Source organism: Bacillus rossius, chromosome 14, assembly GCF_032445375.1.
Source record: "Bacillus rossius redtenbacheri isolate Brsri chromosome 14, Brsri_v3, whole genome shotgun sequence".
Classification (NCBI taxonomy): domain Eukaryota; kingdom Metazoa; phylum Arthropoda; class Insecta; order Phasmatodea; family Bacillidae; genus Bacillus; species Bacillus rossius.
The window spans coordinates 5,915,139-5,926,321 of NC_086341.1; the positions used below are offsets into that span (position 1 = coordinate 5,915,139).

The following is an 11,183-nucleotide window of genomic DNA, read 5'->3' on the forward strand; positions in this document are numbered from 1 at the left end:
AACGAACTGTCGTAAAATTCGTTAAGATGAAATAAAATTCAAGGTTATTATATACGTTTTTGGCGGGACCAAACACTGAGTTCGGTTAAGTGAAGTGTTCGTTTAACTGAAGTTCGTTGTACTGGTGCTTTCCTGTATGTATATTTTTATGAGTTAAAATTGCTAAAACACGTGTTTTCAGAGTAATTTTTAGATGTAAAACACCTGGTACAGATTCTTGAAATCACTTAAGGGCCTTGCATTACACCTTTATCTTTATTTCTCTGCCATATAATGTTACGGACACCGCTAAAATTTCACTGCAGTTAGCCTGTGTTGACAAGGAGAATGCACGCCTGTTCAAAGCCTTGCACTTAGAGGTTATACCGCACTAGAAATACCAGCGAGTGTTGCGCTTATCATCCCGCCTCACTAACACACATAGGTACCCCTTTAGATCGTTCAGAAGACGTCCAAATGCAGGTCAAGGCAGTAATCCCCTCATAATTTTTAGCGAAAAATTAGATATGCGCTTATGCCTCAGATTCAGGTGAGGTCAGAAAGGGAAGGAATAGAGGGGAAATATTGTAACTCGGAGTGGTGGCAGAGGAAAAGGTAGTGATGGGGGGGGGGGGGGGGGAAGAGGGGATAAAAAGGCAAAGACTGAAGCTCCATGATGTCTTCCGAAAGTTGTGCAGCGCAATCTGGCAACAGTGAGCACCAATTTTTTGTACTGCAATCTAAGTGTTGAGACCCTATAGCTTGGATTCATTTAAACGAATATTTTACTACGTGAGTTTGTATTACTACTGTTAGTTATACCCAATGGCCAATATTGTAATAGGAACTACTATATGGGAAACTGGCAAGAAATATGCAAAATAAGGGATGTCAGCAAACCTGGCCGTGTGGAGTGCACCTACGTTTTGTACAATGCGTGTTTAAAATGCATGAGACTGGTTACAGTCGTGGAATTCAGCGGCATGGAGTGGAAAATATCTAGAAAGCAATGCAGTAAAAGTGTCTCACGCTTCGCCCTATGCTAATTGGTCAGAGTTTCTCGTATTGTCCCATTACGATATTTGGTTATACTTATATCTTATAAGTAGAGACCTGCAAAATTCGCGGATTCAGGTCGTGATATGCTACAATTCAAATAATTATACCTTGGCGCTGCTTCTGCAATTGGTTCACTGTTAATCTGGAGTAATGAGGGCCGATTAGAGACCCTCGCTCAAAGAAGTGTCGAATCGCAGACACTCGGTTCGAGATGACTCACAAGTCAGCAGCCAATGAACAGGTGGCATTTTCCCAGATTGTGTAGAGTGTAGCAGAGTCTATCCTGGAGGTCATTGAACCCGCGAATTTTGCAGGTCTCTACTTATAAGGGTTTACAGTTAAATCTTGTTACAAATGTACCTGAAGAACCCGACTTGGAAAACATGTTGTAATGGTCTGATAATTAAAGTGAGAAATCCTTTCAAGTGCGGTTAAACAGTTTGCAGTAGTGTCACGCTCACTGTATTGTGTGCTGTTCCCCTGCCGCAGCTGTGCCAGGCGCGGGGCTTCGTGTGTGAGCTATGCCCCTCGAAGGAGGTGATATTCCCGTGGCAGCTGGGGAAGGTGTCCCGGTGCGTGTCGTGTGGAGCGTGCTTCCACGCCGCCTGCTCCGGCGCGGCTCCGTGCCCGCGCTGCGCCCGGCTCGAGGCCCGGAGGGGCAAGCCCCCCCTGGAGCCGGCCGTCCGCCTGGCGTAGCGGCGTCGCAGCCGTGACGCCAGCGCTAGGTCCTGTGGCGAGGCGAACGGGCTGGCAGTTAGCCGGACAGGAACACTAGTTATATTCACGTGCCGGTACTAGTGGACAGACGTGGGGGGCCACGCGGCTCGGGGTCCTGTCGAAAAGTACCAGCTTCGAGGTTCACGTGCTTCCGCCCCCTATCCCCCTCCCCCTTTTTTTACGCTGAATTCGGAGAGGGAACGTAAGACTGTTACAATTGTCGCGTGAGAGATATGCAATCAGCTGGCACAAATCAAACTGTGAAACTGTTGATTTAAAATGCATACTATTGTTAATCTTCTTTTTTTTTTTTTTTTTTTTTTTTACATTTCTGTTTTACAGTTTGCCTGTAATGAATTTATATAAACCTGTCGATTTGTGTGTCGAAGCACGTGTCATCACATATATATATATTTTTTTGTTTGAATGTTAAAAATAAAGTTAATATATGATAAAGTGATTTACTTAGTGCAGAAAATTTGTTACTAATTATGTTTGAACTTTGTTACATGAAATAACACTTTGTTTGCAGTGCAATAGAATGTAATGTCATGGTTGTAGCTTTGAAAGTAAAATAAGTAAACGTAGGAATTTTAAGTTTTATTGCTATTCACAAATGCTTATTATGACCAGGGAACCTCTAAAAATTATTATTGTTGAAGATTATTTTTGGCTGGTAATAATTTTGTTACATACCAACACAATGCACGTAATTATTATGTTTGTGACGTTTAATAGTGATATTGATATTGAAAACTTTTGAATATTTAATATTGATTAACGATTCTCATAATGAACGTGAGGGAAACAAAAATGTTCAAATTAATATAAACTTTTTGAGTGCCTAACAAACTTCATAATGTTAATATGAAATGATTCTAACAGCTTTGAATTGTTAGCGTTATAATCTTTTACCAAGAAAAAAAATTAATGTTCAAACTATCAAATTCAAATCTTAAATTTTAAGAATCATGTAACTCCATCAATTATTTCAGTACTACGAGCTGTTATGTAACCTTGCCCTGTGTCACTTCCAAGAACTCACGTTGCAGTCAGAGTTAGCAAGCATGATTCAATGAGCAAGATGGTCACCTTTCAGGATTCGTATTTTATTTAAAAAAACATTTCAGTTAGGAATAAATTGTAAGGACATGGGGATATAAGTCCTCATTGAGTTCTTTAGGTTGAATGCATTTACTGGTTTTACACTACGTAGTCTTCCTTGATTAGGAATTAATTTGTTGCTGTGGTTTTTACCCGTGGAATTAACAGTAGAAATACATTGCATCACTTCTCTAGTGTGCTGAGTAGCATTCTGAGCGTTGTCACAGTTAGCAACGTCAGTGGGATGATTTTCTGTTGGTAAAATTTTCTGGACTATAAAACCATACATCTTTTTGGAAAATTATTTTTTTTATTTCGATTACCAAATCATATTTACATAACTTAAAATAGGTTGATCTTGATGTACATTGTATGATAATCAAATTTCGGTTTTACGGTAGGTACTGTTTAATTTTTGTTTTCTTTACAATTTTTAGAGGGTAGCATGGTTCCTACCCAACTTTAAATTACCGAAGTTCAACGTTATGTCATAAAGAAAGACCAAATTTATGTTTTATTTGGTTCTGTTTGCATAAAAATGTTAAAATATTAGAACTTTATTGTTTGTTTTGGTGAAAGTGTAACTGATGGAAAATGTCCAGTTTTGATTGCAGAACATTTTTCAGATGAGTTACCTGAAAATGTTTTCAAAAATGTTGTCTTTGGAAAACTAACATTGATAGTCACATAGGCTTCACAATCTTATTTGCGATAAAAGTAATTTAATGTTATTTCATATAATGTGAAGCTGAACAGTCCTGCAAAACATCAAAACTGGTCTGTGTAGTAAATATTTTCCTGTGTATGAAGGTATAATACATATCTTCCTTTTTTTAAAATAGTTATGGGTCAAATCCCAATTTTCTCTAATCTGAATCTCGAATTCGAATCCCGGAGAGTACCGAATCTAGGTGTCAAGGGTCAAAAATAAATTAATGTACAATAAATTTAAAATATTAACTATGGTGTTAAAACATTCTACCCTTTAAATGTTTGTTTCACAATTTAAGTTTCCAAGATCTACATATTGTAATTTTGTTTTATATAATTACATTTTAAAAGTACAATATCTTAGGGTTTAGTAATAAGATAGGTATGAAAATTAAAATTTTACTGAGGTTATCAGTGTTCAATTTTTTTAATTTGCTGTATTTCCTCTAAGTTAAATCTTTTTTCCTCAAATATTGAATTCTTCAAATGCTAAGTATTTTAATGGTATTTGAGGATTAAATTGGTTCCTCCCCAATTTAAAATAATTAAATGGACATAATGCCACTTCTAGTTTACGATGTTTGTCCTGGAAACAACTGAAGAACGGACACAAATATAATTACCTACTTACGCACACTGAGAACATGTAATGTTACATCCCTAGACAGAATTTTGGTGGCATTTTTTCTATTACTGAGCTTAGCCATGTGAAAAAGGTTGGGATTTTTTTTATGTGAAAAAAAAGTTCCTATTTGTAGACATGTTTTAAAAATTAAAATTTGTAACTTATGCGGTAAGTAAGTGTATGGATATATTTTTTTCTACATTTCATTGTATATTGTAGTATATTAGCGTTTAAGCTTCTGTAGCCAGACACAATGATCTACAATAGAGCCAGTAGGATAATTTCTTACTTTCAGGCTGTGCAAGTTATTTCTAATCACGGTGTGAACCGAATTGTGTGTTTTTCGCCCACTCGGCAATTGTTTGTGACAGCGACGCTGTCTTATTTGTCAGCTTTGGCATTTTAAAACCTGTTTCTGGGGCAGAAACCTCCTCATAATTGCATTAACTTCTTTACTTTCTACAATAATCAGGCTTACTTATCCTCATGCTTGCAACATGTAAGATGGAGAACACAGATTTTCCAAAGATGTATTGTGGGGAGGGGGAGACAATTTTTTTGAATGTTACGGCTGGTGAGACACAGGTTGCATAGAGTTGAATGTGAAATACGAACCCAAAACCTGGAGCCAGATGATAAAAGGCACAAACATTTTTTTGCACAAGTAGGACAGAATGTGAGAATTACAGCCATACACAGCGGGTTTGTGGAGACGAGACAAAGGGAAAGATATACATAATGTTCTTGGCCGATGCTTAGCTTTACAACTCATGTTCTTTTGAAGGTGATGTTTGATAGCAAGGGACATATTTTTATGCTGCCATAAAGGTGGAATCATTTTCTCTTTGTTAAATATTTTTACAAGATATTTAACTTTTTTTTTTCTAATGCTTATGTGAAAGTTGTTGTTTTCTCGTGATGTGAAAATAGTTATGATTTATGTCCAGATGTGTATTTATTATAAGAGTTATTGTTTGTGCAGGTGCTTTGATAGTTACAGGCTCTTATGAAATTGTATAATTGTTAGGCTTTTGGAAGCCAAAGAGGTGTACGGTATGTGCACACTAAACATATAGTTGTTGTAACAGATAGTTACCTACTAGAGGCGTAAACATAAACTGTGATTATTCAGCTGTAAGCAGCACAGACTGTAAACCTGGAGGAACGACTGTAGTGTCACAACTCAGCACCTACACGGTGGCAGCAAAGGTAAACTGCTGTAACTGTTGGCAGGCTTATCAATTCCCTTTATAAATACTGTAGTATTAGTTTATCATATACAAACTGAAATTTTGTACAATTTTTTTTAATACAGTGAAACCTCATTATGAAGTACCTCACGATAAAGTATATATTTTCAAGTCCATACAAGAATTTTTACATTTAGTAACAGTTCAGTACAAAGTACTTTCATTGTTAAATAGGTACTTAAAAGGTGGGTTTTTTCAGGTACGTTGTAATGAGATTTCGCTTCATTTAAAACCATGAATTGTATTTAATGTTTTTCACATCTTATTACTTTAATGCTATGTCGTAATACCCTGGGAGGATGGAGGAACTCGCAGTATAATTTAGTTTCGTAAACACTGCTGCTTATATTCAGTTTTTTGTTACATTTCGCAATACCTGCATCTGCATGAGGAAAGACGGGTAGTAACATACTTTAATAATACGTTGTTTGAATTTGAGGCTTGCGGTTGCCATGTAATGTTAGCATAGTTCACTCAAATAGTTTTACAAATAGTTTACTATAATTAGAGACAAGATTTTATGGTGAAATGCAATGAAAATTGAAATAATACAAAAAACAAATGCCAGCATACCATAGACCACCAAAATGCAAGTTCACTGTATCGCACGGAAGTACTTGTTAAATTGTGAAGTTCTTCAGCATTTTAGCAAAACTTAATTCAAAACTGGAACATGGAATCTGTAATTATATATTAAATTCTAAGCTAGTCATGAAGCTTGTACCAAAATATGTGAAGGCTTGTTAAAGAGTCCAAGGACCCGGAGGAAGATAATTTTGTCGGGCCTCCTCCTCATTACTCGACATACAAAAAGTTTAAACTAGTGATGGCCCGATATCCAAAAACCCGATACCGATACAGATTCCGATATTTCCAAATTTACTGATCTGATACCCGATACCCGATATTCCGATAATAGGCCTATCTCATTTCTAACCCTGATTCTATAAAATTGTGGTTCTGGAGTACTGTTATAGACAATAATGAAAAATGTTAAATATTAATAAAACATACTTATGTGAATGTATATTAATTTTATTAATTGTAAAATATTGTAAATTCACATTAAATGAAAGCTTATAATGAAATTATCATAATGCCTTACAAATAAACTCTCTAAATTCAAGGTCTTAAAAAATTAAATTGTTTTTCAAGGCCAGGTAAAGCAAAATTCTGGTGTAGGTATTACCTACAGTATGCAAAAAACATATTGTAACTACAAGGAAACAAATTTCAGATTTTTGTGGAGAAATGTTAGCATTTGAATGTGTTCAGGTGAAAGGCGATTCCGTTTTTTGGTACAAATTCCACATGCAGATCTAAACAATTTTTCAGAATGAATTGAGGCAGGTGGAAAGCCAAGATATATTCTGGCTAACAATTTCAGTCTCGGAAAGGTAGAATTTGCCTTCCAGTACGTCAGTGGGCTGTCATTCCATTGTTCAAGTGTATCACTCCATTTATTGGTGCGAAAACACATTAAAAATACATGAAAAGTAATTTCAATACAACTTTAAAACGTACTGCAGAGTTTATAAAACCACACATTATGATTTATGTTGTTGGCAATGCACTCAATATAGCCAACATAATACCTTTGCTGCAATTTGCCCTACTTAAACACGTTTCATATTTTAGCTTTTGTAAAACTTACGTAACGTCTTTATAGAACAGCAGTTGGCGACCATGAAACGACACAGAAAGAAAATGCTTGTTATATCAAGCAGCAACTTTATTCTTCTTCATGTTTACTTACGGCTATACCACTTATTAAATTAAATATCGTAATTATTTTTGTTTATGTTTTCAATTTATGTACACTTAGTGAACTTCGAAAATTCATCAAGCGAAAACATTTTGCGAATATCTGAAACAAATAAATATGCACTAATGACTGGGATTTGTGTACACATGGAAGAATTGTACCGTCGGGATGCATTGCAGTATCAGAAAGAAGAAAAAGGCTTGAAATTGTTTCAGTGTAAAATATGCTTGGAATTACTAGGTAATATGGTGACGTGAAGAAAGATAAATTACGCCCGCGGAAAATAAGCTTGGAATTACGGTTAAGGTTATGTGAGAAGTATTATTGGCGAGAGCAAACATCGGTTATAAAAATATCGCAAGTATTTACCGATGTCCGATATTGAAAAATGTGCCGATATTACCGATCTCTGATATCGAATATCGGGCCATCACTAGTTTAAACCCCGAATTTAAAAGAAATCTAGATACTGTAAAAGTTATTTATAACCATAACTGTTGCATAACTTGTAAGGTTTCCGATGAATTTCATCAGAAATAGACGTGTAACTATCATCCTGTCAAGATGAACTTGGGCAAAAAAAAAACCTTTGGGACTAAAATGAGCTTCAATGGTGATTGGGCACCGAGGACTTTGCCCTCTGTCCCTCCCACTCGATGGCCCTGGATACATCGACCAAAGATACATGAAAAAAATTATTTTACAGAATTTATTTTAATGACACTACTGTTGATACATTTTTCAAACACAAATGCTTCCTGGTGTATTTTTTAGCTCTTAGTAATTCTGTTCCAGAATCTTTTTTATAATTATTTAATTGTATAAATGTTTTGTGTATCACAGTTGAAAACTACACTCCTTGGGTTAAATATGTATATATTAAAAAAAATTTCAGTGACATTTTTTTTTACTTTTCACTATATTCATGAATCAGCAGAATCTATAATAAAAAAATTAACAATATCATTGAAATCTTCTCTTTAGGAATAAAATTAGCCTAAAATTAAGACCGTAAAATTTTGTCTCTACTGTAGTATTTTGATGATTGTAAGTGTGTTTACCATGTTTACCTGAATATAATGCTATGATGGTTACCTAAACTGTGGAAACTAAAAGTGGGGGTCGCATTATAATCGCAAATTTGTATCTTGCCACTGGGAACAGCTCAGTTGAACTACGGGCTCTGCCTCTTCAAAGTGTCACTTATGCCACTCTAGTCCGGGGCTTGCTGGACCTGTGCACAGGCTGACAGATGGGAGATGCATGATGAAGGGGAGGGTGTTTGGTTCCTTCTGCTTCTCTTCCCTGTGGCTGCAGAGGAAGTATACCCCCCCTCCCACTCTTTATACCTCCCAGGACCACCCTACTTCACCACATTCTTAACTTTCTCTCTTTAACTGCAGTCATAAAACAATTTTAAAAAATTTCTAACTGCGACTAGATGTTTCAAAACAGACTGTGTAAATTGATACAAGTGGCACTACAAAGAATCTAGTAAATATGGAAAGAATCTTAATAATTTAAATAATATCAAGTGTATGTACTTGAATCACAATAAAGGCTTTTCCACAAACTTGTCATCAAAAATTTAGGGTTAGCATTATGTTCAGAGTCACATTATAATTTTCAGGTAAATAGGTACTAGTTTATTTTAATATTCTCCCAGTCTATCAGCTTGGTTATGGCTCAGTTCTGCCCTCCATGTGGAGTTATAATTTTTTTTTAAATTTTATATATGTTTAATTATTTAAGCACCAACCATTCAGATTAATTTTTTGTAGTTAACTTTTGTGCCAGAAGTTTTTTGTGCATTATCAGTGATGATGTAATTCTGGAGTAGAGTGAGAAAGTTGGAATGTGAGATTTTGAATCCAAGCCAAACAGCTTCAATTCCCGGGAAATCAAAATCGTCAATAAGTTGAACAGATAAAAATTTATGTTTTTATTTTTTAACAGCAATTAAAGCACCGCCACCTCTATTCTTCAAAGGACGTAGAGAGTTCCTGTCATTTCTAAAAAAAAATCAGGTATTGGTTTGGAGAAATTAGTGTCATGGATCATTTAAGTATCATATTTACTTAGTAATATGCTATCTTTGTTAAAAAACAGACTTCATAAAAAAAATTAAAACACCACTGAGATATCCTACTTTTAAAACCTAAAAATAAAACCATAAAATCTTGTCTCTAAATATCAGCTATTTGTATGCAGTAAAGTCCAGTTAGTAAATTTTCACTTGAGAAAACTTCCTGCATTCCAAATGTGTTAAACTTACGTTAAGAAACATTTTAACAGGGTTTTAGTATTTTAAAATTTCTGCCTGACTGATTACAATGTGATCACTCACTGTAATTTACTGTTTTGTAGTGTCTCAGCTGGGTAACTTAATACTTTAGTTCTGTATTCCCATATTTGAAATATTTATTCATGAAGATCGGGAATTTGAATATGGAGGTGTGACATGTGGTGGCGACTGGCTAAAGCCAGTACGTAGGGCATGAACGGACTGTGGTTATTGGATAAGACGTATAGGTTAGCATTCCATTCACAACCCGTATATGGTTGACGACGAATCTCGACTAAAACACACACCAAAATTGGTTCGGTTAACTCTCTGGTGTTGGGACATAGTAATATATTTTATTTATTATTGTAGTGTGATTAATATGTTGTTTGAAACCAATTTATTTATATTTTTATGTACTTTTTTCAAACAAAAATAAATATTTCACATTTTATGTGTGTAGTTTTTTGTGTATTACATATTTTAAATACTAGGCTGCATTACCATCATACATATTTTATTTTTTTAAATTTTATGACAGGAATGTCCGTGATAGATCTGAGGAATGGATTGGCTGCCGATTGTGTAGACTTTCTGTTACTCTGCTCTTGTAGTCACTTGTCCTGAGCACACCGCCTTTAAGGTTGTGTAGCACCGGTCACGATGAGGTGAGAATGGAGAACTGACGCTGTGACTTGGTGGGGGAACTTGTTGGCCCTATGACGGTGTCTGGCATGTTCGCAACTCGTGCTGCAATCCTGGTGGTGTTTCTTCTCGCCAGGAGTCGAGTGATCTGACTCGCAGAGACAGAAATATTATTTCCATGTTAGCGAAAGCTTCTTCTTTTCTTTTTTTAAATTTTATATACAGGGGTGGATTTAGGGGAAGGGGGGCACTGGGATTTTGCCCCCTCCCCTTCCAGAAGGGTAAAATATGCACCGGATCAGTGGTTCCCAAACTGTGGGTCGCGACTCTATCCTAAAACTATCATAAACCATCGAGTAAACCACCAGAAAAGATAATAAAAATCGAAACAAATCGAATTGAGTGCAAATACATATCTGTTGTTAAATAAATAACTTGTTTCGCTACAAAGTGCTTATATTTTGTCAACCATTTTCAAATCAGAACACAAATTCTTTATAAATAATCAATCAGTATCTTAAAAAAAAATTTTTGTGTGTGTGTGTGTGTGTGTATATGTGCAATATTTGATGGTAAATTATATATACATAAGGGAGGGATACGACACAAATAAGGTTCTTTACTCCACCATGGATCGACAGACCGTGGAGGTGTTCCAATAAGGAAAGGTGGGTCGCCAGCTGAAAAAGTTTAGAGAGCCACTGCACTGGATAGGAAGACTTCGAGGCACACCGACTAACATTGGTGAGCGGTCCCGATAGTGAAAACTGAGATGTGGTGGATCAACCTGGCTGCGGAGTGAATGGAAAACGATCAAAGAAGTCGACGTGTGCAGGAAACTAGAAGGTTCAGGCCGTTTTCGTGGACTGAAGAGCACAGTGAACGTAAGTTATTAATTACTGAAACAGCATGGTGATACAAAAACGTCTTGAAATATATTTGTTCCTTCATTAAGTGTGCATGCGGCGGAAAAATACACAAAAGACGTAGTGCGATAGATGCGCGGGCGGTTATCGATACATCGGCCTAGGGGTCGTTCTACTC

At 36.0% G+C, this 11,183-nt stretch overlaps 1 protein-coding gene across 2 annotated transcripts in view; it reads left to right on the forward strand.

Moving 5' to 3' along the window:
• LOC134539078 (run domain Beclin-1-interacting and cysteine-rich domain-containing protein) overlaps window positions 1-9,948 on the forward strand; it is a 33,078-nt gene extending 23,130 nt beyond the window's left edge. For both annotated transcript variants that reach the window (XM_063380807.1, XM_063380806.1), the window contains one exon: window positions 1,528-9,948. In XM_063380807.1, the coding sequence (XP_063236877.1) occupies window positions 1,528-1,734 (207 nt within the window). In that variant the 3' untranslated portion in view covers window positions 1,735-9,948. The remainder of the gene's footprint in view (window positions 1-1,527) is intronic.
• Window positions 9,949-11,183: the final 1,235 nt, after the last annotated feature.